General features: G+C 51.9%; 9 protein-coding genes across 9 annotated transcripts; 6 read left to right on the top strand and 3 right to left on the bottom strand.

Annotated features, from left to right (window-relative positions):
* The first annotated feature begins 118 nt into the window (after positions 1-118).
* On the top strand, positions 119-1,672 carry BJY04DRAFT_200079 (uncharacterized protein). Its single transcript, XM_073712871.1, has one exon. It carries the CDS (start codon positions 292-294, stop codon positions 1,417-1,419), a length of 1,128 nt encoding a protein of 375 aa, XP_073566185.1. The 5' UTR covers positions 119-291; the 3' UTR covers positions 1,420-1,672.
* Positions 1,673-2,356: 684 nt separating this feature from the next.
* BJY04DRAFT_200077 (major facilitator superfamily domain-containing protein) lies at positions 2,357-4,511 on the top strand. Its single transcript, XM_073712870.1, has 2 exons — positions 2,357-2,733; positions 2,822-4,511. The coding sequence occupies exons 1-2, from the start codon at positions 2,485-2,487 to the stop codon at positions 4,364-4,366; spliced, it is 1,794 nt and encodes a 597-aa protein (XP_073566184.1). The 5' UTR covers positions 2,357-2,484; the 3' UTR covers positions 4,367-4,511.
* On the bottom strand, positions 4,495-6,660 carry BJY04DRAFT_200076 (uncharacterized protein). Its single transcript, XM_073712869.1, has 3 exons — positions 6,258-6,660; positions 5,828-6,206; positions 4,495-5,771 (listed from the first exon to the last, which is right to left on the bottom strand). Exons 1-3 carry the CDS (start codon positions 6,651-6,653, stop codon positions 4,843-4,845), a joined length of 1,704 nt encoding a protein of 567 aa, XP_073566183.1. The 5' UTR covers positions 6,654-6,660; the 3' UTR covers positions 4,495-4,842.
* Positions 6,661-7,102: 442 nt separating this feature from the next.
* Positions 7,103-9,905, bottom strand: BJY04DRAFT_210660 (bacterial alpha-L-rhamnosidase-domain-containing protein; the record flags this gene model as incomplete). Its single annotated transcript, XM_073714284.1, has 2 exons — positions 7,103-9,466; positions 9,513-9,905. 2 exons carry the CDS (start codon positions 9,903-9,905, stop codon positions 7,103-7,105), a joined length of 2,757 nt encoding a protein of 918 aa, XP_073566182.1.
* A 503-nt stretch (positions 9,906-10,408) lies between these two features.
* BJY04DRAFT_231691 (sugar porter family MFS transporter) lies at positions 10,409-12,081 on the top strand (the record flags this gene model as incomplete). The annotated part of the gene is made up of 5 exons (XM_073719602.1): positions 10,409-10,457; positions 10,506-10,955; positions 11,004-11,328; positions 11,377-11,671; positions 11,737-12,081. 5 exons carry the CDS (start codon positions 10,409-10,411, stop codon positions 12,079-12,081), a joined length of 1,464 nt encoding a protein of 487 aa, XP_073566181.1.
* Positions 12,082-14,876: 2,795 nt separating this feature from the next.
* BJY04DRAFT_210658 (major facilitator superfamily domain-containing protein) lies at positions 14,877-16,683 on the bottom strand (the record flags this gene model as incomplete). Its single annotated transcript, XM_073714283.1, has 6 exons — positions 14,877-15,111; positions 15,197-15,409; positions 15,470-15,666; positions 15,735-16,399; positions 16,464-16,513; positions 16,568-16,683. The coding sequence occupies 6 exons, from the start codon at positions 16,681-16,683 to the stop codon at positions 14,877-14,879; spliced, it is 1,476 nt and encodes a 491-aa protein (XP_073566180.1).
* Positions 16,684-17,932: 1,249 nt separating this feature from the next.
* On the top strand, positions 17,933-19,372 carry BJY04DRAFT_223152 (uncharacterized protein; the record flags this gene model as incomplete). Its single annotated transcript, XM_073717613.1, has 4 exons — positions 17,933-18,065; positions 18,124-18,209; positions 18,275-19,114; positions 19,178-19,372. The coding sequence occupies 4 exons, from the start codon at positions 17,933-17,935 to the stop codon at positions 19,370-19,372; spliced, it is 1,254 nt and encodes a 417-aa protein (XP_073566179.1).
* A 2,023-nt stretch (positions 19,373-21,395) lies between these two features.
* Positions 21,396-22,496, top strand: BJY04DRAFT_223151 (uncharacterized protein; the record flags this gene model as incomplete). Its single annotated transcript, XM_073717612.1, has 3 exons — positions 21,396-21,874; positions 21,958-22,195; positions 22,275-22,496. The coding sequence occupies 3 exons, from the start codon at positions 21,396-21,398 to the stop codon at positions 22,494-22,496; spliced, it is 939 nt and encodes a 312-aa protein (XP_073566178.1).
* Positions 22,497-23,731: 1,235 nt separating this feature from the next.
* On the top strand, positions 23,732-25,020 carry BJY04DRAFT_210657 (uncharacterized protein; the record flags this gene model as incomplete). The annotated part of the gene is made up of 4 exons (XM_073714282.1): positions 23,732-23,816; positions 23,965-24,015; positions 24,065-24,847; positions 24,905-25,020. The coding sequence occupies 4 exons, from the start codon at positions 23,732-23,734 to the stop codon at positions 25,018-25,020; spliced, it is 1,035 nt and encodes a 344-aa protein (XP_073566177.1).
* Positions 25,021-25,831: the final 811 nt, after the last annotated feature.

Genomic DNA, 25,831 nt, shown 5'->3' with positions numbered 1-25,831 from the left:
TTTCATTTAATTACCATGCTCTTTAGCTCGTACCTGGGCGACTAACGATTGAATCTGGGCGCTAAGGACGAGAGACTTTGTTTTCTTATTTTCCCCTCCCCACTCGCTTGTGCCGCTCAGCCCCGTTTTCCCCGTCTCCTTTTCTACCCGCGATCCCTCCCTCCACGCCTTCTTTCCCTTTCCCTTCCTTTCGTATCCAACACCAGTCACTCTTTTACCACCCCCACAAACACCAGCTGTTTACATTCTTTTACGGACGTGGATGTGAAGTTGACCCATCACGTACCGACAATGCAGTGGAAGTCATTCGTTTTTATTCTCGCCGCTGCCAGTCCGGCTCTGGCCCGTTCGCACGGTCAACACAAGCACCGTCACGGAGTTCGCCATGAACACGAAGTTGAGAAGCGCGCTGTCGGCGGTATCGAGGTCGCCAAGGAGATCGCCGGCTTCTTCGACGCCGAACCCGTCGTCGTGACCGAGACTGCTTGGGAGTGCTGCACCACCAGCACCCTGTCCTCCGTCACCCCGACCGAGCCCGCGACATTTATCGAACTCCCCCCTGTGGAGACTGAAACCTCCACCAGCACCAGCACCAGCACCAGCACCCCGATCCCTGAGCCTGAGCCTGAGACCACCACCTCCACCTCCACCCCCGTCGAGACCCCCACGCCTACTCCTGAGCCTGAGCCCGAGACCACCACCACGACCGAGACCTCCACCTCAACCGAGGCTCCCTCCTCCACCGTCGCTGCGCCCGTCTCCGACTGGACCAAGATCCCCGACTCGTTCAGCTTCTCCGCCTTCGGCGGCCGCACCGAGCAATCCATCACGGGCAACAAGTTCACCTACCAAGGCAACGTCGGCAAGCCCTGGGGCAGCAACATCATCGAAGTCAGCGCCGAAGAAGCCTCAAACTACAAGTACGTCGTGCAGTTCAACGGCAGCCCCGAGAAGAAGTGGCACGTGCGCATTTGGAACAAGATCGGCCCCGACTTCAAGATGACCGGCTGGTACAACAACAACGCCGCCGTCTTCTTCTCCCTTGAGGCCAACGAGGTCCGCTACGTCGCCTTCGACGAGAACACCCAGGCCTCATGGGGCGCTGCACCAGGCGACTCCCTCCCCGTTGACGAATTCGGCGGCTACTCCTGCACCTGGGGTGAGGTCGACTTTGGCTCTACCGTTAACGAGGGCTGGTCTGGCTGGGACGTTTCGGCTATCCAGGCTGAGGCTGCCAAGCAGCACATCCAGGGTATGAAGATGTGTTCGTGGGACGGATCCAACTGCTCGATCATCACCACCGGTGCTGCGCTCGTCAAGGACGCTTACATGGAGAAGGACAAGTGGGCTGATGGTATCGGTGGCAAGGTTGTGCCTGGTGCTGTCCGTGTCGTGACCCACCTTGACTACAGTGGGTAAATTTCTGCAGTTGCAGTGGCAGCTGCAGTTGGCAGAAAGCTCAAGTTGGAGTTGAGTTGAGTTGGCTTGGAAGATGGTTGGAGAGCGTTACCTTACATGTATGAGTTGCATACGTTGTAAATAATCTAGTCGCCCGTGGAAGTAGGCGGCAGTCATGTTTCAATGTATAGTTAATTTCCCCTACTACTTAATCTCTGCACATTCTCTCGGCCCCGGCCTGTTAATATATGAATGTTTAATGTGTTGGACGACTTATCGATGTCTTCTCATCCTGGATCTCAGAACCTTCGTACAGCTTCAATCCCCTTAGAATATTAGACCAATATCCCTGTCACACTGCGACTTTCACGCGCGGTCTCCCGCCTCGACCGGAGCTGCGCAATGCCGGATTAAGGTCCTCTCCGGCTAGATAGCACCACAGCGAATTCTCCACAGCCTGTCCCTCAGAATATCCAATTGTAAGTATCAAATCTTACCGAATACCGCGATTACCATCTGACATTCCACGTACAGTCCGTCTGTTCTTCCTGTGTTACTTAATGAGAAGATTGTCGTAAGCTCGGAGACCCATCGGAGCATGGTCAAGATATATATTCCTGCACATCCCGAATCACAACATAATAATAACCTCTAAGGCATTCAGTAACATTATCAAGAAAGAACTAACAAATATGCCCACGCACCCTGATACTTTGTATTCCTTATGCATGTAGCGACGCACATCTTACCTAGAAATCAGGGTCAGTGTAACCTCCGTCGTAGCACCAAACATCAACAAACAGAAACGGGCATTGACACCTCAGGCAACACTTTTCAAGGTATGTCAAAGGGCGCAATGGTAAGGCGCAATTCTGCTGTCCCTAGGGCGCAGCCAATCATCTTTACCCGTTGTTCTGACAGGACCCGTCGACTTGGAGCCTTAGGCAGCGAAGCTGAACGTGCCTGGGAGTTATAAAGTGCTCCCGACTTCAAACATTTAGTATAATTTCTCTTCTCTTAATATCTCTAATCCTATAATCGATATTGAGTCATAATTTGCGTTGCGTTGTGGGGTTTTCATTCGAGATGATTGGGGAAAAACGACCAACTGCCTCTGCCTCCGCGGCGGGCAAGGATGGTCAGACCGGCGTCTCTCTGGAAAATATCCCCAGTGTGAGGGAACCAAAGCCCGATACCAATGCGGCGGCTGCCGACGCCGAAGCCCGAGCTGGAGCTGAAGCCCAAGCCCAAGCTGGAGCTGAAGCTGAAGCTCGAGACCAAAACCCAACTCATCGATCAAAGCGCCGCGTGTCCGCGATTCTCGTTGCTCTATATGTATGTACCTCCTCCTAACACCGGACACCCAACCCCACGCCCCCTTCCCACCACCTGCTCCTTGACTGTCCGAACTAACAGCAACTAGCTCGTCCTCTTCACAACCGCCCTAGACCAAACAGTCCTCTCAACCTCGCTCCCTAGTATTGTCTCCTCCCTGAACTCCTCATCGGGATACACTTGGATCGGCGCCGCATACCTGCTCTCCACTGCTTCATCAGGCCCAATCTGGGCGCGGCTAAGCGATATCTTCGGCCGGAAGCCCGCGCTGTTGCTTTCCGTCTCCCTTTTCGGGATAGCAAGTATCCTTGCCGCAACAAGCGTGAGCATGCGGATGCTGATCGCGGCGCGGGCACTGCAGGGTGTTGGAGGCGGAGGGATCGTGCAGATGGTTTACATCACCATCTCAGATCTATTCTCGATTCGAAGGCGGGCGCTTGTGTTTGGCGGCCTGGGAGGGGTTTGGGCTGTTGCGGGGTCCTCCGGGCCGGTTGTTGGGGGGTTGTTGGCTGGTGCAGGCGGGTTGGGGAGAGGGGACGGGTGGCGGTGGTGTTTCTGGGTGAATGTGCCGATTTGTGTGTTTGCGTTTGGGTTGTTGTGGGGGTTGTTGGATGTGCATAATCCCAGGACGGGTTTGAGGGAGGGGGTGAAGGCGATTGATTGGGTTGGGACGGTGAGTATTGTTGCTGTTACGGTGCTGTTGCTTTTGGGGATGGAGTTTGGGGGCACGGTGTTTCCGTGGGATAGTGCGACGGTGATTTGTCTGATCGTGTTTGGGGTTGTTATGGTGGGGGTGTTTTTGGTTGCGGAGAAGAAGGTCGCGGTGTATCCGCTTGTTCCGCTGGGGTTATTTAAGAGCTTGGATGTCACTGTGGCGTTTGTGCTGAGTTTTGCACATGGCATGGTTTCCTTCGGGATTGAGTACTACCTGCCGCTCTGGTTTCAGAGTGTGAAGGGGGCTAGCCCGTTGCGGAGTGGTGTGTTGACTCTTCCGATGATGGTGACAGAGGCGATTACGGATATTATCTCGGGTGTCCTGTTGCATCGCCTGGGTCGTTACCGAGAGATCACCTGGGTTGGTGTGGTGCTGATGACGCTGGGAACTGGACTGTTCATCCGTATGAACCGGACAACGGACTACGGTGTTATCGTGGCGTTCGAGATCGTTGGTGGAATCGGAACAGCGCTTCTTTTCCAGACACCTGTGCTGGCTATTCAGAATTCGGTCCGCAAGGCGGATACGGCTTCCGCGACGGCGACGGTGGGTTTCATGAGGAATCTCGCGACCAGTTTCTCGATTGTGCTTGGCGGAGTGGTGTTTCGGGATGGGATGGAGAGTCAGCAGGCGAGTTTGGCGGCCGTTGGTGTGGACGGGGAGATCCTGAGGAGAGTTGCTGGAGATGCGGCAGCTGCAAACGTGGACATTGTGAAAGAGATCGCGGATAGAGCCGTGAGGGAGGCAGTACAGGATGCCTTTGCCTGGTCGTTGAGGAATATGTTCATCTTTTACACAGCCGTTTGTGGCGTTGCGCTTGTTGCAGGTTTGTTTATCAAGCAGAAAGAGATGAGCAAGGAGCATACGGAGACGAAGACAGGGATTGAGGAGATGGCTAAGAGGGAGGATGGTTGCTGATTTGTGGAGTTTGGGACAATGGGACGACTTTTTTCTCTGGAATGAAAGGATGAGAAGGGGACGCTGCGGCATCGAAGCCTGCGAGTAGCCCAGATTGAGCATGAGCGAACGTAGATAGTGATATAGATCAGCGAATTAATGGTTGAATCTCGTTGATATATTATGGTGGGCCCCAGAGCAGGTCACCGAGCTTAGTGCATCGGCACAAATGTGACTTAGATCGAGTCAGAGGAGATGCCGTTCGTCGCTTTTGAAGATATCCTAGAGAGTGTCTCGAAACGGAACATGTGAGAGGCATTGAGACGATATCGTAGAGTGAGGCGCGAATAGACGTTCACTGGAAGAGAGGCGACGGAGAATGCGTCTTCAACATGTCGTCAAACCAGGAATAAATAATGAGGCAAGGCAGCATCCAGCACACTGTCGTGGCTGCCTCCAAGCGACGGTGTACCCAGACCAGTCCATCAAGCAAGAAATCACCGCATCCTCTCAAGAACATCTCTCATAGAATTCAAAGTCAGCCTATAAGACTCCCATATCTCCGAAGCCTTCTTATGCTCCATGTGAGAAACCCAGCCAGCATCACCGCCAATATCAACCAGCAGGCCACGATAAAGCGCAAGAGCCTGACGCCATTTGTCCAGCAGCTCCCTGGACCTTCTAATCTCCTTATCAGAAAACGAGATTGGGCAAGGTATGTCTAGACTTCGTTGTTGCTTGATCGAATCCCACTGCTCGTAGATTCGAATGAGAAGCTCTTTGAGCTCGAATGGTCCGGATAGAGATGTTGTGCTCATGACCTGGTGTATGGAGATTGTGGGGTCGTCGTCTGTTTTAGAGGGGTGAGTGGTGTCGATGATCTTGCTGAGAGCTGGGTTGGCCTGTCTTGATGCTTGCTCGTACAAATCCATTAACTCTAGACGCTGGTCTAGGATCTCGGCTGATCGGTTTTGTGTTGGGTCGAATATTGCAGGGATTCTGCCAGTCTGCATGAAGAGTGGAGCGGTATACAGTCCTTGCCAGCCAAGGATGGATGTTATCTTTGTCGGATCGGAGTCATCGACGAAAATATTATCTGAGCTGAGATCGTGATGATGTAAAACAGAGCGAAGGAAGTCCTCTGGTGGTAGGATGTATGGGAGGACGGCGAGAAACTTCTCAAGAACTTGGGCATGTTCCTCTCGTTGCTTGGGCGTTCTGCTTTGGAATATCTCGTAGTCCAGAGCTTGTACCTTCTCCAAGCGGGTTATGGGAAAGTCCACAACAGGTTCCTCTGGCTGCTCCTCTGTATGCTTCTGGATTTTGTACGAGGGAAACTCGTACCCTGGAGCTTGCGCGTTTCCGTAGCGGACCAATGCAATCTCGCAATTCGCAACTGCAGTAAGATACTCCAGAGCGGTACCCCCTAGATGAAAGTCAGCTATGAAGGTAAAACAACTCAGCTCCAAGAGATTGACATACAAGGGCCCCGATCGATACTTTGATAGCTCAAGTGATCTCTCCAGAAGGGCGATTGATTGGTCGGGCCTATAAAGAATCTTGAAGTCTCATCGTCGGCGGTGCTCTGTGCCTTGTGTAATGAGTCATCGGGATGCGCACCATGATAGTACAAGCTACCGTGAGATGCGAATTTCGTATTGAGTAGTGTTTGCTCGAGCGCCACCACACTTTTAACCAGACCTATTTGTTGGCTGTCGGACATCGTGTCCCACACATCGCTCACCTTACGCCCCTTCGCCGGTTCCATGAGAATATACTCAGCCTCGACAGGGTTATTTTGCTGCCTAGGGGAACTCCAGGTGAGCACCTTTGGCACCGGAATGTCAAGGATGTTGCGGACCTGTCGAGAAGGTTAGCTGGAAAGTCAACCGAGGACAAATGAAGGTCTCACATAGTCAATTGTGGCCACCTCACTCGCAACCACAGACCGAGGATTCGTAGACTTCGGGTTCGGCAGCTTCGCAAAAACCTCCTCGCCGCGTTTCGTCTTGAGGGAGAGGGTCTTGCTGTATAGATTCTCAGACACTTTGGCCACCTCGACGCAGGAATCGCCCAAGGTTTCAGCAGCAAGATCACGTAGACCGGAGATGTTGAAGCCGAAAGACCGCTTGCTTAGTTCCTGCTGCTCATTGTATAGCCAGCGGCCGGACGTGTAGCGGAACAGGTCTTCATTGGTGCTGAATTGACCGGAGTCCGAAAGGTTTCTTGTAGGCAAGAACGACGATCTCCAAGGCCTGCACCGTATTGTATTGAGAGATGTGCTTCTTGCATTGCCCAATCCTCGCATGGTGAGCTGGATGCGATTGAGGAAGAAATTGGGAGACCTTAGGTACGACAGCGTCAAGTTGATTTAGTGTCACATGATCGAGCCTTCATTACTAAGCTCATTATTTCAGCGACCAATCACAGGCGGGCGTTATAGATGAGACGCACCGCAAGCGATACCGGACAACAACTGAACTGTTTGGGCTGATTATAACAAATCATTATTCTCAAACAAACACTATATCATAGCCATATAGCAGTTCGGTGGCTTATTATCCGAGAAGTCGAGCTGAACGGAGATGGTCAGAGGGGGTAGGGGTGGGGGCGGGTCGCTTGAGCGGTGGAACGGGGTTGATTCAGATAGCATCAGCAAGCTCGATTCATTGACTCTGGAGTGAGAGAAACAAAATTTATGGAAATCTATGTCTATACTATATGGAGAGATCATCACACATCAGATAATGGATCTGTCTAGATATCTACGACAATCTCGTACGATCCCTGTGAAAGTATCACTTCCGTAGCATCTTGCACAGGGCCATCCGGCTGTATAACTGCTTTGGCGCCAGTAGGAAGGACAAGAGTGCAATTCGTAGACGTAGGGACTCTCACATCCAGCTTCACCTTCCCATCATTCTGCCTCTCGAATTTGACCTTGATCAAACCATAAGGACAGTCGACCTCGCCTTCCACAAGCCCGAACTCACTCTTGAATGCCGGCTTTAGGGTCCACATCTTATAAGCATCTCCAACAGGCTTCACACCAAGGACAGCCTCATAGAACCACTCATAAATGGTGCCAAGCATATCGTGGCACTTCGACCGACAGGCGTCCTGCCAGAACTCCAACAAGGTCGTTTCGCCGCGTCGGAGGAAACGCATGTAACTGGGGTGTTCCTCCTGTCTTGCCATGGTGAGGACAATATCTGGTCTGTCCACGTCCGGCTCTGCAAGGGTGTTCCACAGGTACTTGAGGCCGATTTCACCGGCTTGGATCCTGTTTCCGGATGCCTCGCAGTCAGCAAGGAATGCAGTTATAACGTCTGCTCGGTACTGGGGTGGGACGAGGTCGAACTGGAGGGCGAGGGCTTGGGCAACCATTGTGCTATCATGGGTTCCGGGGTTGTCGAGAGAGGTGTAGAAGGCGTATGGACGGGAAGATTTGTCGGTGATAAGGAGATGTTTGTTGTAGACCTCGTAGATGCGGTCTGCCCATGCGGTGTATTTTGCTTCGTCATCTGTATGGCCGAGCTCCTTCGCCATGAGAGCGACATTCCGGAGACAGCGGTAGTAGACTGCTGTTTCAATGTTGGCTTGGTGGTTTCCGAAGGCGATATCACGGCCCCAGTCGCCGAGACCGTGCTCAATGAGCCCACCATGTCGCTCTTTGGTCTTAATGTAGTCCATGTATCGGCGGCAGGGATCGTATATCTTGGCGAAGACCTCGGTAGAGCCGTAGTATCGCTTGATCATTTCAGGGAGGAAACAGACTGCACATGCCCAGGTTATGGTATCGTGGAGAGGACCGCACATATAACGAATCTCGGGAGCCATTGTAGGCACGAGTCCATTTGATTCTTGAGTATCGATGATGTCGTCGAGGATCTTGGAGTAGACTGATTCCATGTCGCGGACATATTGTGTTGCCGGGAATAGCAGAGACGTCACTTCGAGCCAGCCGAATTTCTCAATTTGGGGACAGTCTGTGTGGTAGCTGAAGATGTTGGATGAGAACGTCCAGTAGCAGGCGTTGATAAGTGCGTTCACGTCTTCCTTGTCGGTCTTCACGTAGCCGAGTTTGCGTGCACCCGAAGATACATGCTGAGCTGTGACGGAGTGGATAGTTGGGAGATTGTCAGTCGGGTCAAGAGATGCTCCCTCAACCTGGATGTACCGTGCGCTGGTGAAGGAAAAGTCGGGGGTCCAAACTTCGGGCTCGCCCGTTCCAGCCAAGATGAACTTTGTGTAGACGCCGTATTCGAATTCCTTGAACAGCGGATCGGGCATGAATACAGCACCGTTCTCGTCGACGGTCTCAGAGAAGCGAATGATTATCTCAGAGCCAGCTGGACCGCTCACCTCGACACGTGTCATGATGCTGGAGTTTTGTCCTAGATCAAACATGGTTGTTCCTGTCTTGAGGACCTGGTTCTTTACAGGTGTAAACGTATTGTGCAAGATGACGGGGGGTTGACTTTGGTACCGAAGCTTTCCTCTTGGCCCGGTTAGAGGCTTTGCAGGAGCCCATTCACTGTCATCGTAGCCTGCAGCATCCCAGCCGATGGGGTAGAGTCGGCGATCATGATCCTCCGAGGCGTAGATGTTGGCGAGGGTCGTCGCGCTCTTGCGTACCTTCCATGTGGGATCCGAGATGATGGTCTCGTGCGATCCGTCCTCATAATGGACATGAACCTCAGCAAAGAAACACAGCTCGTTTCCATATCGGACGTACGTATTGTCCTCGTACATCGGCCAGAAGAAACGATCTCCTTGATCACCGGCATAAAAGCCATTGCCAACATGGGCGCCGATGACGTTCTCGCCGGATGTCCAGGCCGCTGTCACGTCGTATCCAACAAATTGCACCGTTCGGTGGTAGTTTGTCCAGCCAGGGTCGAGCACGTGTGGTGAGGCAGGCCGACCGTTGACGGAAAGATTGAAGTGTCCGAGACCAGAGGCGAATATCACGACCTTCGACACTTCTCTGGTGGCAGCCGGTTGTAGCGACTTGCGGAGGTAGATCGGTTTGTCTCCGCCGTTGCCAATCCAAACAGCTTTCCATCGGTCGGCTTCGTTCTCGAACCAGGTACGGAAGATGAGACTGGTGTGTGGCATCTATCTATGTCAGTAAGTTATTTTCACTTGGAATCCGGCGACGTACATAGGTCTGGTTCATGCTATATGGTGGCAGCAACCGGGATGACCGGGTATACGAGGTGTAGAACTCATTGATGGCGCTTTTCGAGGAGTTGCCTTCAGCATCCCAGACGGTGACTTGCCAGTAATAGACCGTTGTCGACTTGAATCCGGACTCTGTTTTACACACAATGTTGCGTTGTGCATCGCTTTCGACGCGCCCAGAATCCCAACTGTCCGGGCGCGGGGTTGCTGGCTGCTGAACAAGGTCGCTCTTCTCGGAGGATACAATCACACGATATGCAACTTGTGTCGCAGACGAACCCTCAGCATTGAGAGCCCAGAAGAAACGGATGTCATCGGTGTCAATACCGATGGCTTCATGGAAGCCATGAATTCCGCACCGGGTGACTTCCATCTTGTGAGAAAGCCAGGTAAGCAGAACGAGGGGTGGGAAAGAACTCAAGTCATGGCAGATTCGCAGACCGTCTAGCTTAATACAATTCAGACAGGATCCACACCAGTCCACCCGATGCGCCATCGGTCGATTACTCCCCGAAGGCCGTCACAAGCTGGAGAGTCGGTTCGCTTCGGATGTCCCGAGCTGGGGAGACAGGCCGTGCCCTAACCACCCCAGCTGCTTCCCCAACTCCCTCCCTCCACCTTTTGTCCCGAGTCGCCTTATTACTGGAACCTGGGCTAATCCTCGACCGTACCATAGGCTCACGCGATATTGTGCTCGGGTTATCGTTCCCCGTGTGGCCCCGCATTCGCCTTCGAAGTGTCAGCATCCTGCGCTATACTCCATGTGTGTTGTGTGAAATGAGGCCTGGTCTGGGGTATAAAAGGCTCGGAGTTACCCCATAATACCTTGCCTTCACCATACACCATCTTCACGAGACATCGCATCCTACCGCCACCATGCTGTCTTTCAAAACCGTATTCTCGGCCCTCTTCCTGGCCGTCGGAGGTGCGTACGCGAGCAACAGTTTTATTGGTCACTGTTGACATTTTTTAGGTTTTCTCTTCGGTTATGATAGCGGTATCATTACGTCGACCATCTCTCTGGATACCTTCAAGGAATACTTTGGAAACCCCAGCAGCACCGTCACTGGTGGAATTGTCTCCTCCTTCCAAGGCGGTGCTATTCTGGGTACAATGATTAACATGGTCGGCGCGGACTGGCTTGGTAGGAAAATGACAATCTTGGCCGGTGCAGTTGTGTCGCTTCTAGGTTGTTCGCTCCAGGCCGGTGCAGTCAACATGGAGATGATCATTATCGGACGCTTCATTGCAGGTGCAGCCGTCGGCATGCTGACCTCGACTATCCCCATGTACGCTGCTGAGTTGTCCGAGCCAAAGTGGCGCGCTACATTGTCGGGTTTGTTGCAGTGGTTCTTGAGCTGGGGGTTCTTGGTTGCCCAATGGTTAGGATACGGCTGCTCCTTCGTGTCTAGCGAGTTCTCCTGTAGGTCTTCATCCTTCCATCATTGCTAATCACACTGACGCAACCTAGGGCGATTCCCTCTTGCCTTTCAGAACATTCCCGGCCTCATTCTAGTAGCCGGTATCTGGTTCCTCGACGAGTCGCCTCGTTGGTTGATGGAAAAGGACAGACACGAGGAGGCCAAGGCAGTTCTCATGCGACTCCGATCCAACTTGTCCCCTGATGTTGTTGAGCTCGAGTTCCGCGAGATTCGTGATGTGATCGACGCCGACCGAGCTGCTGGAAACACTTCTTGGAAGACAATTATCACCAAGCCCTCCTGGCGCCGCCGCTTGATTCTCGGCTGTGGTGTTCAGGCTTTCGGACCACTCTCTGGAATCAATGTTATCAACTAGTATTACACCTCGCTCCAATTATAACTGACACAAACTGACGGGAATAGCTACGGGCCTCGTATTTACGAGATTCTCGGAATTGACAACCAGACCTCGCTAATGATCATCGGAATCAGCGGTGCTCTGTCGATTGTCTACTGCACCATCGGTCTCTACCTTGTTGACCGAGTGGGAAGGATTAAGCCCCTTATTGTGTCGGCCCTCTTCCTTAGTGCCTCCCTGTTGGTCAACGCCGTACAAGGGCAATACATGAACGAGAGCAACGGAAACCAGCTGCGGTCGATGGTGGCAATGAACTTTGTCTTCAGCCTGTTTTACACCCCTCTCGGCATTATTTCCTGGGTAAGTAGCAGCTCCGTCCCCGCATCCTGCATTGGCAACCCCATTCTGACTGCTGTGCAAAACAGGTCTACCCCGCCGAAATCTTCCCCGTCGAGGTCCGCGCCCTCGGTAACGCCATTACCACCTTTACCAACTGGGCTGTCAACCTGGTTTTCGCCCAAGTCACCCCCGAAGCCCTGGATGCGGTCGAGTTCAAATACTTTTATCTGTTCTTTGCCCTCAACCTCATCGCCGCAACATGCTACTACTTCTTCTACCCTGAGACCAAGGGCCGCACCCTGGAGCAGATTGACGAGTTGTTCGGTGACCAGCTCGTTCCGCACGCTTTGGAGGACCCTGATGGTGCACACGCCGCTACGGAGAAGGACCGCGCGGTGCACGTGGAGGAGGACCAGCACGCGAGGGTCTAAGGATCTGGTGGCAATTGTGTCAGGTAATTTGAGGACGGGAGCATCCAGTCAATGGTAGATAGTGTAATAATGAGAACACTCGGATATCCCGAGCTTGCATCCAGAACCTTACTGTATTACATGTTGTTCCACAATCACTGTCCAGACTCCATCAGCATCTTGCAGCGGTTGAAGAATTTTCCTCCCTTTTCCTGCTGCAAACTGGGGTCGGTCGTCCATCCAGAAATCCAAACCAGTCATCCGGCACGCTCTAGCGCGCACTAGTGTCGCACTACCAACTACGCTAGACCTTAGTGGCGGCGAACTCTCAATCAGAATGTAAGAACACCGCCGCCAAGGTTGCGGAGAGTCAGACCGACTCGACGCTGAATGGCTGGCACTGTCAAGAAACGTGGTTCGCTTTTGCGGGGAATACGTTCTGGGCCGGCATTCTGGCAGAAGGATTTGCCGTTGGGCATGTGGTGCCATACTAACTTACTGTATTCCGCGGACGTCGGAATGACATTTCACGAGTTGGGATGGGATGGGATGGGATATGATGGGATGAATTACACCGAGAGTTTGACTTTAACTTCAACTTCAGCTCGGGGTCCGGGGAGAGATTGAGGGTTATCTGGTTTGTCGCCTGTACGTCTAGACCCTCGTAAATGTATATAGAGCTGTGTAAGAGAGAACTGTAGAGCTGTAGAGATATGCATGTATATCTATAGAAATGTCTCAGAATACTCACTATACACTAGCATAGCACCTCCACGAGACCATATATGCAACAATAACATGGCGCCCAGCCCTGGTGAGCTTTACAAACCGGAGTCATGTCATCTTACCCCCCGTATAACGAGCGTTAAGTCCGCTGCAGCCTCAGTCCGCACCTGCAGGGTCATATCCCGCCGAGAGCGCTTCGGTCTGAGCCCCCGGATGGGGTATTCGGTATAATACTGAGCCGAGTTAAAGGAAAGCTTTCAACGGTTGGGAGGAAAGCTTACGGTTGGTGATCAGTGCTTAGTGCACGTGGTTGCGGGTAGCGTATGCGTAGTTGGACTGCTACGGCGGGTTTCGGGGGTTTGGTTAGAACATAGTCTGAGAATGATGGGATAGATCACCTGCGCTCTTTCAAAAATGTCGCGTCCATGTAGTCGAGGTCGCTTCTGCAGTTGCTTGAGTCTCATTCGACAACTGATGAATTAAGAGCGGTGTCCGTTCATAATGGATGAGGTTGTACCATAACTACTCCATCTGGGTTAATTGAAAATTCGGGAAACGATATGCAAAGGCCGGGGCCCGAGGATTGGGTATTAGTATGTTATGCTTTAAACGTGTAGGCTAATCCGTACATGCTAGCAATACCTGACTATGCTGAAAACTACCTATCTAGAATCTTACATGGGTGACTCTACAAATAACAACCTCGAACAGCTGAAGCTCATACAATCGACGACCAGCAACGTGGTAACCTGCGTCGTTCAATTCGCCCAGCATCGCCATAGCCTTTTGCACGGTGCGGCCACCAAAACTCCCGGTGCGCCATTAAAAAAAGATCAAGGTTCTCTCAGGCGTCTTGTTATGGCTGCGCGTTATATTAATTATAATGGATATGACCTCTGATGCCTCGCGTCGCTTTGCGAGCTCGAAGGAGGTAACTTGATGTTGGTAAGCATTACTCTACTAAGGTAGTTAGTTACCTTAGTATAATATATCATGCCATCGCGGCTAATTATTTAGCATAGTGGGCTTATAAGTATTGACGCTATTTATCCTGTGTTTCTCTGGCGGATATACTGCGCTTTGCTTGACGTCTGCTAGTTAGTCGGAGTGGGTTATCCTTGGATACAGCTATTGCTTACTGTAGCCCAGGTGGAAAACGATACCAGTTACCTAGGTAGAGTCTGATAGACAGATGCTTTAGCTATGTTTTCAATACTACTTTGCACTACACTTTGCCCGCGCTTTACTTATCTAAGTAAATCAAATCAAAATAAAGAGAAAGAAACTATGTGAAATGTAACTCAAAATAAAGGGCTTACAACCTTACTGCCTATGGTGGGGATCGGACCCAGTGCATCTTTCTTCATGAGCTTGTAACCTTTGCGTACAGGGAGATATACAGATATTGTAACATATGGTAGAGTATAGCCGGCATAGGGTGTCCAGATCGACGTGAAGGGGCTGTTTGATTTATAGTAGTCGGATTCCTTTTGGGGTTTACTATCTAAATGGTCTTCGGCGCGATGTAGATTCTTGACTGGGAATGAAAACCATCCGGGGGTTGCGATGTTGTGTATGCACATGGACTATCAGGGGAGAACAAGGCGTTAGTCTCATTTGAATGTCCTTAATACAATGCTGTTCTTATTGCATCGAGGTCAGCCACGGCGTTTTGAGCCGTAGGCTTTGATGTGAATTGTGCTACGTGCAGCTTCACGAGGTAGCTCTAGAGGCTGTGGCTAACAAGAGAGACGGGTGGTGAAGATATAAGGGGTAATTAGAGTTCTAAAAGAGACCCGATTGACGAGGAACTAGGTTTGAGGTGGTAGAAAGTAGCGGTTGGAGGCTTATAACGCCGCGAGGTGTCCTGATTTATATTACTACCATCTGGATTGTGCTAGTTCTACAGCAAATGAGCAGAGTTGAACTAGATCGACAATCAATTCATCATGACCAATACATATCGCTAAGATAAATCCGACTTCTCTCGTCTTCTTCTAGATCCATCCTATACCACCCATTGAGGAGTTATATATACCGTGAGTTTACTATCGGTCAGCTGCATCAGGGTACAGGTATGGATACAATGTCTAAGTAACAGCCTTGCGCCGCTCATCCGTAGAGCCCTCCTCGGAACTCGCAACATCCTGTCGCTTCTCCTTCCGGCGCAGCAGCTTCGTATCTACGAACCTTACAACGGCAAGCACAAGGCCAACCGAGAGGACAGCAAGGGCAACACTAAAGCCACGGCGATAGAGGGGATTATCGTCTGCGCGGAAGATCTGGGCGCCGTAGATCCCGGCAATATTGGCATTCATGATGACACTGTGGATGTCAGTTTCTGTTGCCCTTCTTGATACATGCCGGGGGTGCAAGACGAGGAAAGGGGTGGGGTAGATGTGGAACGTACCCAGCCATAGCAAGCGCGCGTTGTTCCGAGTCATGGCATGTAAGCGACAACCAGGCGATATTAAGTGGATGCGAGAACGTCCCGAAGACTTGAGTCCAGACGACGCCGAAGTAGCGGACGCCGCGAAGGTTAACGTCCGTGAAGGCGCGGTTGAAGATGTATCCGAGCAGGTGGCAGAAGAAGCCGAGAATGACGGTTTCGCCACGGCGGTTGCTGTGCGAAGGTATATGTTAGAGCGATCGTGATGGGTGATAGTGGCGTTGGGAGACTCACTAGTGATCAGAAACCCAGCTGAACGCGAAAGAGACAGGGACCTGCAGAAACAGACCGACAGCCGCCAAAGCGTTGCTAGAAAGAGCGCCGAAGCCGAAGCTTGTCACGATGGAGGGGGCGTATGTGTCGAAGGCACGCTGGGGACCGTTGTTGCAGAGAGTAATGAGGAAGTGCACCCAGATGCGCCAGTCCAGGAACTATGGGACGAGGATTAGCGGGATTGACCGAAAAGTAGAGGTGTGGGTTGGTGTTGAGTGATACGTACAGCCCGCCTAAACGCGCCGAGGTTGATCTTGTTTTTCTTCTTTCCCTTCATGGGGTCATCAATCAGCACTCTGGTCTGCAGGATGTGCAGCTCCCTCTCGGTGAACCGATTCCATTTAGGCAGGAACGTGCTGCGGGGGTTCTTGAACGAGTCCGGGAGGAAGAAGCCAAAGATAAAGCCGGAGAGCACGGTGAAAGCACCCATGAGCGTAAACAGCCAGAACCACCCTGACTTGCCGCCCACACCACGCATGTGCAAGATACCGTACGCGAGAAGCTTTGCGCTGGCTTGTCCGATCTGGTTGCCGAAATAGAAGATCATGACACGCTTGGCGGTTTCGGTGCGGGTGTACCAGGTTGAAAGTGTCCACAGTCCACCAGGGATAAATCCAGACTCAGTGATACCGAGCAGCAGACGGGTCGCGATAAAAGCACCGTATCCAGTCTGGAAGGCCTGGAAGGTACTGACGATGCCGAAGAGGAAGAGTTGTAGTGTGAGCCACTTGCCCGGTCCGACGCGGTAGAGAATCATGTTGGAAGGGATCTCGGTGAGCACGATACCGAGAGAAAGCATTTGCTGGCCGACATTGAATTGATCCTGGTCGATGCCGATTTCCTCCCTGAATCTGTCGGTGATGGCGTTGGCCATGTTACCGCGATCCAGTTCTGTCCCATCTTGTTAGAGGCTATACTCGGGGTCCATGGATGGCGGGGTCAGGGGTAAGCTTACGCAGACAAAAGAACCCAAGCGTCACGATCGGCATGATGATAAGGTCGAGCCTGCACGGGGTCGGGGTTAGATTGCGCCCATGCTAGCAACAAAAGCCGACTTACTTGCGCTTCGCCTTTTTCTCCTCTTCAGGTGTCCAGTCGACGACGCGGGTGAGGCTCGCCTCGTCCTCCGCCAAACCGGCGTGGACTTTCGAATCGGTGGTCTTGAGATCGGCCATGCTTGCTGCTGGTCTCTTGCTGTCCGTGTAAAAACCATGGCAGTTAGGGGTTCCCTTCAGTATTTATCCAACGCAGATACCCTGCAAGGCTGCGAGGGCATCCCGTGCCGAGAGAAAAAGAGTGATGGCGTGCTTGAAGGCCGGCTAGATTTGTTGATAAAAGTTCCGCCAAGGAGGACCAAGGAGGGCCAAGCCTGGGCTGCGGCGGGAATCTTGGCTTATCATTCCGCCATAAAAGCCATCGATGTCGCCATAGCGCCTCGGCAGCATTCATCCACCACAATCAATGCCTTTCGGAGCGAGAAGGAATCGTGGGGGGATGGTGGCCCGACCATGCTGCCCTCTTTTTTTCGCCTCCCCGCCTTCACGCTGGCAGCAGTTTGTCGAGTTTCTCGACACAGCTATATACTTAGGGCTAGCTGTTGATATTTGGAATCCCGCAGAAAGGGACTGATTTCTCGGGGTGCAGAGTCAAGCACGCAATAAGGGTGCAGTCGTCGATCGGTCCTGCGTTTGTTCAAAGTTTGAATTAAGGTTCTTTCTGCGAGTGTCCTCGTGTCCGTGAAAGCAGATGCTCCCTCTTCGCCCCATTCCAGAACGCGGTCCAGTCGCCTTCAAGATCTGGTCAACAAGCGAGCGCGCCCCCTCGCGCTGTTCCCGCGGATATGTCAAAGGATCGTACCGCAGCTAGAAAGGCGAGCCCCTCGGCTTGATTCTCCTGTCGCCCTTGGTATCGGCCGTAAACCGACATGCGCGGCCTCATCAACAGCCCGCCTTTTTGTCCGTTATTTAAGTAACCGACTGGCTCGATATTTAACCGACGACCACTGTATCAGCGGCCTGTCAGTATAAACCTTTCCCTCGCTCATGACGATTCGAAAGGCAGAAATGGCGTTCACCTCCTTCGCAGCGGGCACCAGGCTTCCCCAAGAAAGCAAGCTTGCGTTGAAGGAGTCTTGGCCAAAGTGGCTTTTGTGTTGATTCCTGCGCCAAGTGCACTTTCCCATCAAGCTAAAAATGCCGAGTAAAAGCAAGCATGGTGCACGCGCGCGTGATTGGGCTTGCGGCGTGACTCCCCCACCGCTGTGGCGCGTTGGTGTTTTCTCATTGCCTAATGGTGTCACTTGAGGGGTTGAGAGTAGAGGGGCATATATTGCCATCCTCTGCGGGTGGTTGTGAGTGAGTTAATTTGGGCCCTGTGTGGCGTGGTTGATAGACTATCCGACGTCGGTCCTGCCGCTAGTTAGCTATGGGGATCCAGCTTGAGATTGTGAAACTTGACGCGAAGAGGCGGTATACGACTGGCGACAATGTGCATGGAGTGGTGAGAGTCAGGCTGAGCCGATCGATGGAGATTTCAGATGTTACCATTTCGCTTAAAGGTTCTTGGGTTTGCCTCCTTTGGTGGCTTCAGCCTGACATGCTGATCTGATCTGATAGGATCTGTCCGAACATTTCTGATCGAGAAAGGCCCGGCGTTCATTTTGGGGAATGATGTGCCGAAGGTAGCTGAAGAACACCATAAGGTGCGTACTAGGGCTAATTATCGATTCATCATCGGGCCGATCTATTTGCTAATCGAATCTCGTAGTTGTTTACCACATCGAAAGTACTTTTTCCTCATGACAACATCCAGCCCAGCTCGACCCCGAAAGGCGTTGTTCTTCATCGGGGTGAATATACCATTCCCTTTGAGCTTTCTTTCCCTGCCACGTCAACCTGCTCAAGCTCCCAGCCCGGGTTCAAACATGTTGAAACAGTGCTGCCTCCCTCATTTGAGGGGCAGGCCACGGACCATGGCGCAGAGGCTCGAGTTGAGTACGTTGTGAGAGCTGAAGTTAATAGACCAGGGCGCCTCAAAAAGGGCGCATCTACTCATCAGAATCTTCGCTTCTCGCCACCAGACCCGTCGCCTCATTCGCTACCCTTTTCCAATTCAGGATGGTGCACTGGACGGGGGCCACTGCATGCTGGACTCTCGCCCGTAATTTCCACTTTCTCATCAGGCACTCCTTCAAGGGAGCTCCCAATCTTGTTACTCGAAGCGAGGGTCCCGTACCCACCGATCCTGTACCCCGGCGGACCTCTACCACTCCATCTGTCTATCCAAAGTCTACCTACACATATGCAGCTAGTGCCTACAACACGGATACGGGCCCTCTCGATCAACCTTTATGGATCGACATTTGCCAAAGCGGGCATTCATCACGCTTCTTGGAAGTCAACAACAGAGCTTTTCCATCTCGACAGTTTATCGCGACTCGTCAACTGTGGACAATATATGGAAGAGCTATCAGACCTCAACCGTACTATCCTGGATGATACAACACTTCCAGAGCTTACTACAAGCTTCACAACATGCACGGTAGAGCAGACGTATACCTTGGAAGTGGAGGCCTGGTTCTCAGTGGGGAAGAATGATGCGCTGAAGGTACGTATACAGTCGACTCACTCCCTGCTCCGAAGCCGGTGCTAAACATAACTGTACATCTAGTCCGTCAAGATATCAATTAACGTCGAGCTCTGGTCTGGTAACAACACTGAAAACGGGATAACTGGGGCATCACCTAGTCACCAGGACGCCCACGAACATGCCAGATCTGTCATTTCGCTAAGACCTGGACTGTTAGCACATTTAGCTGGCGGTGCAGGCGACAGAGATGATAGAGGCCCTCCTCCATACCGCTAGTAGGTATAATGGCTCCTTGTCCATGGTATGGGGATGCTCTGTGTTTGCTACTGCTATTCTCTCCCTGTTTCGGCGTCTCACTCCTTAGCGCAGAGGTCTCTAATACCCGGTTTTATTGGCGTTTTGACTAGCTTAGATAATACCTACCTAATCCCTCACCTCGCTCGGCAAGCTCTTTATGACCTAGCAGTAAAATGGAAATATAGATATAAGTGTATTGGCTGGAAAGGTCCAGATCTCTCTCGGTACGGTAAATGGTAAACAGAAAAGCAAGGTTTCGGTCAATCTGTGAGATTTAGGTAGCAGAGAGATACTCCGATTCCTGGTCATCTGACACGTAAAATATTGGCCGTCAACAACCTGGCCTAGTGACTGTCTTGGCTATTCTCCCTGTTACCTTTTCATTCCGTCTTTCTCACTTTGCCAAGCCTCCTATGTTTCTCAGTCTGCTTGCTATTCCTCGCGTGACCTACCAGAGGGCGCAGGGTTTGTTTCTTTTAAAGAGCCAAGCACCGAATCCCAGCGATTGCTTTCTTCACCGGGAGTGGTCTCCCCTTGCGCCAACCCATTAAGATACAGCGCGAATAACTTCATAGGTGCATGCTACTCCTCCTCAAAGAATACTGGATCACCATCTCTTTCCCGGTATGGTGCGCCTGTAAGATCCTCCCATGCTTCGGGCCGACATACGAAATAATGAGAACCTATAGTGTAGCTCGTCAGCATTGAACAAGGGACAAGGGACTTGTAGGCATACGTACAGGTATAATATCATGGTCTAGAAACCGCTCAACTTGGGAGCCCAGTATCATCACCCGAACGGCAACCTGTATCTCCCCGATTGTCAAGGCTTCGTTTGTCGGCGTTGTATCGTTGATTATGGGCACTATGAGGTGCGGAAAGTCCCCGGTGCGACTTTCAAACAGAGCACGCGCATTCCAGGTTAGATCTGGACCATCACGTAGGCCTTTGTGTAGTTCCAGCTCATTGCAGCGTTTTCGGTCGTTTCTTATTTGATGAAGAGTTGATACGCACGGATGCAGGTGGCGAGGCCGAAAGTCGGACATAGAGCTTAGCGTCCTTGCGTTCTCTGGAAGCCCGACTCACCAGGCCTGAGAATGCAAGGCGACAGTGTACTGCAGCCGTCGCGTTCTTTCAATCGTGGATTGACTGTAGAGGGTGTCATTTATGTTGATGCTATCAAGTGAGCCTAGAAGCGCCCCCTCGGATACTGGGTCGGTGAAGTACTTGGATGGCAACGGTCTAAAGAAACATGGAGAGAAGTCCAGGATCTCTTCCGCTGACGATTCAAAATTGACCTGCAGTGCCCTAATGCCCCATTCTCGCAACGCGGACCAGGGGCTTGTCAAGGAACTTAGTGATTTCATGTAGCCGTTCAAGGTCTGCGTAGACGACCTGCTGTCGGTTGGATACGGTTTTGGGTCGCATCTCCATTTCAAAACTAGATCCGTGTATCTGATGTGATGTGGTGAACAGAGCCATGAGAGTGTCTTCAGCGGACTAATATAGCAGGTGATTGCCTATCGGCTAATACGTCCGCGAATAGCAAGCCCTCTCACTCGGACCTTTGGTCGAAAGCTGTTGCTGGAAGCTCTAGGCGCGGAATTGTTCTCCGAGTTACTCCTTCAGCCCGATTGAGTCAGTATGACTCTTTGATTGCGCGGCATGACCCTCGAGAAAGGTTAATACGGAAAGCAAAACCTTAAAGGACGGGTTTTCTCATCCCTGACGCACATACGTGCCAGGCCCTGGGGTTTCCGGTTGAGTCACAAGCATTAAGAGACCAAGGGAGCCTCTTCCGGAGCTCCTTTTCGTGAAAGACTTGACTATTTTACATTTTATAAGCAGCAGTACATGGTTTTCAAACTGGGACTGGCATCTCTCAGAACCTCTTGTGCGCATTAAGAGTTCTTTCAACCTTGTCCGACTTATCCCTTCATTCATCCGAGCGATACCGACACTTGCGACTTTATCTAGTGCAGTGCGACACGCTCTAGCTACTATGGCACCGCAGTCATCAACAACGATGCACCCGTGCGACTATCCTCCCCTTCGTCGCCAGATATATTCGGACATCCGCCGCCTGTGCGGTACACTAGAGAATGTCAATATCGGGCGCGTATCCTTCGAGCGTCTCTCTGAATGGGGGATCCAAGCGCGTCCTGTGCAATTCAAAACCGGTTCAGACAAGTTGGACTTCTCGCCGTGTTTCTTCAAACCACTTCCCTCTTCATACCTGACCGACTATCCGATCCGCGAAGACGAGGAGCTCATTCCGTACTCCGATACAAACATACCTGAATCTGAACTTGACGACATACTTGAATCTGAACTTGACGAAAGCGACTACTGCGATCCTTCAGAGGTTACGCGCTCATTACTCGAGTACGTCGACTCGCGCACGGGCGCTGTTCGAGAAGCTGAGGGATTTGAGGATGGCATGTTTCTACGCAGCATATCCCCCATGACCCGCGTAAATATGTGCGTATAAAATTCCTAAGCTACTATAGTCTGCTTTTTCAACTCTTACTCCATTGTTCGGCTGACGTTCTCTCGAGATCTAGCGATCAGTCGGAACAGTCGAGGGACTTCAGCCTTTACGAATGGGGCCAGTCTGGTTCCTGGCACTCTATGTATGGAATCTATTCAATTAATGGGAGTCATCCGCATCTCGTTCTCTCTGTCATGCATCGGGTAGACGCCAACAGTCACTCCTTGGCAAAGGGTGAGGTTCAGGCCTGTGTCCAGGCTATGAGGAAGCGATATCGGGATAAGACGCTCGTGAAATTTGACATACTGCCGGTACGTGGTGCTGCTCTAGAACGCTGAGCATGATTCATACTGGAGAGTATCCAAATGCAGCTAATAGGTCTAGCGATAGATTCTCATCACCTCTTTTGTAGGACCGAAACATGGTAGGATCCTCCAGGCTCACCACACGGGTCAGGAATTGGTCCTACAGTATTCTCCGCTTATGAGCTTTGAGGTGGAGGAGACGGCGCCGACGGACCTTTTTACGAGATATCAAGTTGGGATTCCGGTTGGCTTGGCTGAGGCCGCGGCTCCGGGCGTTGTGGTGGATGAGAGGGTTTCTGCTTTATGATTGATTGAAGGTTCGGGGTTAGATTCGGGTGATTTGGGAGTTGTTTTCTCGTACCATGTGCATTTCTAGGTTCCCCTTCTACCTTGCGCGGTTGTCCGTTGCTCGGTGTTCGCGTTTTATCTCTATGCTTCTTCTCAATTTGGAGAAAACCAGACACCGGTTCTGTACCTCCTTTCTCTATTGAATTTTTCTACTGTCATATGATACCTATCTCGCAGTCTAAATTCCGACGTACGCGTAAGATGTCCATTAAGGAACACATTATCTTCAATCTACTTCCAGATCTCGAGTGATACAACACAGCTACAACTACGGCCATATGCAGTTTCTAGTGGACGTTTCGCATGGGGCTAATGTTAGCCGACAATTTCAGATCCCATCACCGATCCCATAGCAGGCTGACTTTCACACTCCTCTACCTAATCGAACGGGGACCACGAACATCCCTCTCAGGCTTGTCGTGAGGCTCAGTTGCCATGCGACCTCCCTTCTCCTCACCTCCACAACGTGGCTCAATACGAGGCGCGGCTTGATACTGGCTCCTCGAATTACCAGGAACTGGGCTCGTGCACGTACCAAGATCTCGGCAGCCAAAGCGGGGTGGCTTGGGCCACACTGCTTCTTGAAATGGCACGCTTGCTACAGTACAAGCCTACGGAGTACTAGGAACAGATCGGTATCTCGAGCAGATGCCTTCAGTCCAAGGGGTCAATAAGGAAGGGTGACGCGGCGGCGCGAGCTCGCACTCGAATATCTCAGCACGAAGAACTGTCACTGGCACTGAGCGCATCATTTCCTATCGGGGCACATTTTTGGGCTGGATCGACAGTGCATCGGGCGTTAGCGCCCCCGATACGAATTCAGGGCGCAACTCGCACTCTCACTGGTCTCTCGGGACTTCAGCAACAATCTTTGTTTGTCACCAATGACCAATTCAGAACTGCGCGCTATGAGCGCTAGGCTCGACAGGGACTACGTTGCGATAGCTCATCCAATGAACGGGGCCAAACCCTGGAGAGGAAGATTTGAGTTGGGGATATTCTCACCGAATCCTTCTTGGCGAGTTCGTGTTCACAAAACTAAGCAGAAAACACGAGATGCCAATGCAGCCAAGCAGTCAAGCGAGTCCCAAAGGCTGGGAAGGGCGTCATTAAAAGCAAATCTAGCTTGTTTTCCTCCATGCGGCTCGGCCTCGCGTTTGCGATTTAAGACAGCCACCAGAGAACCCTGCCTTGATGTCTGTCCTGCGCGTTGGCCATAAGCCCCGAGACTCTCCAAACTCACCTCACAATGCGAACGCACCTCACGACGGCGTCGGCCGTAGTGGTCGCCCTCCTAGGCCTCGTCGCTGCAGTGGCAGACCCCGGCACACCCCTCTGGGAACCAGTCCACGACAACCCCATCCAGCACACCGGCGACCTAGACCACAACCTCACGAGCCTCGACACCAACTCCCTCTTTGACTTAGCCTCCCTCGAAAAGCGTCAATCATGCCCATCCGGGACGAGATACTGCCCAAGTCCGTACCCGTACCCTTCACCCTTCACAAGAAGTCTAACAAATAATAGATAGCGGCCGCTGCTGCCGCACCCCCGCAACAGCCTGCTGCAAAGACGGAACGTGCGTCGAGCCCGCCGAGCAATGCTGCTCCTCTGGCGGCGCCTGCCGCGCCGGCAACAAATGCTGCGGGCCAGGCTGCATCGACGATGACGCAGTGTGCTGCAACGCCCGCGGGCAGAATTGTCCGGCGGGGTATAAGTGCTGCGACAATCAAGTTACCTGCGCGCCTATTAACGCGCAGTGCTGCCAGCGGCGCGGATATTGTCCTGCCGGGCAGAGCTGTTTCCTGGTCGCTGGGCAGATACGGTGTTGTCCGCCCTCTGGGTGTTTTTCGTCGGGGTCCGGGGCGGGGAGTGGGAGTGGGAGTGGGAGTAGTGGGAGTGGCGACAGTGACTCAGATACCGACTTGGAGATCAGGCGGTACACACAAGTCGTTTATTGGTATTATTGGGTGTATTGGTATATTGAGGTGTGGTGGTATATTGAGATTGATATCAGGACGAGTACGTTGAGTCTGACGTCGAGTTCGACGAGGACGTCGAGCACTGCGACGGTGAGTGCGTCGAATTCAGCGGAGGCGAGTGCGGAGTTTTCGAGTCTGAGTTCGAGTTGGAGTGCTGCTGCTACGACGACGCCGGATTTGGATGATATTCCGACGAGGACGACGAGTACGGTTTCCAGTACGACGTCGAGAACGACGACTACGACCACGACTATAACGAGTAGTAGGACGACTCGCCCGACTGAGAGTGAAACTGACAGCGAGAACGAGACCGATACCGAGACCGCCAGTGGGACTGAGGACCTTCCTTCTGCGACGGCAGAGGGCGACTCGTTCCCTCCGCCAGTCCAGGGTGGTGGAGATTTCACGCCGCCTGCTGATGGGGCATCTAAGGGCTATGGAGCGGGGATGTTTTGTCTCGGCTTTGCCGGTATAGTCTTCTCCTTGATGATTCTTCTATAGTACTAGGTATCTGTGAGATACTAGTGGGGTGTCTGGTCTTATGTGATCAAATCACCTTATGTTGAGGTCGCCATAATGCTTAATGAGTAACTTGATTTATGGCCCCGATGGAAGGGGCGGGTAATAGGATTAATTGTCCTTTCCGATACGGTATATGAAAAAGGAGTGAAGAAGGGGAGAGATACAGGAAAACGAACTAGGTCGCAGCGGGGGGGTCCCAGACAGCATCAGTCTTCTTATATGCTGCCACTTGCTGATTTCAATCCCTCCAGCATTTAGAACAGTTAGAGGGGTACGAATATTATACTCCATACGCATTATAATCCCCGATAAACTAGTGTGGGTTGTATGTGCAGACCTCTCTCGTGATATATATCTTAGGCACTGCGACCGGGGTACGTCCCATCATCCTAGTGAAATGAAAATCAGGATGACAGTCCCATAACCAGCATATAGGCTTTTCTCAAGACTCTTGGTAACAAGCAATCTAGACGCACCACCACCATTATCATCGTTATCACGGCTATGATAAGTGTGGACCCTGGGACGGAGTTGGACCTCCATTGACGCAGTGGGCCTGCTGTTGGAGATGCAACGCCACCAATTGATTCGACTCTCTTATCGCAGGACTTCCTGTATACTCATACATTGCTACTTGATAGCACTTATGGGGTAGAATATGCGGGGAATCATATCAGACACTACCTCTCTGTCTATATAAAGCCACCCTCTGACAGAGAGGATACGACTAATCTTAATAAACGATCCAATAATCTACGTCATCTTGTATCTTCTTTTGTTACCATGTCCG

Source organism: Aspergillus karnatakaensis (genome assembly GCF_047715665.1).
Source record: "Aspergillus karnatakaensis strain CBS 102800 unplaced genomic scaffold BJY04scaffold_68, whole genome shotgun sequence".
Lineage (NCBI taxonomy): Eukaryota > Fungi > Ascomycota > Eurotiomycetes > Eurotiales > Aspergillaceae > Aspergillus > Aspergillus karnatakaensis.
Note: the sequence above shows the minus strand (reverse complement) of the source record. Positions and strands in the feature narration are given on the sequence as shown.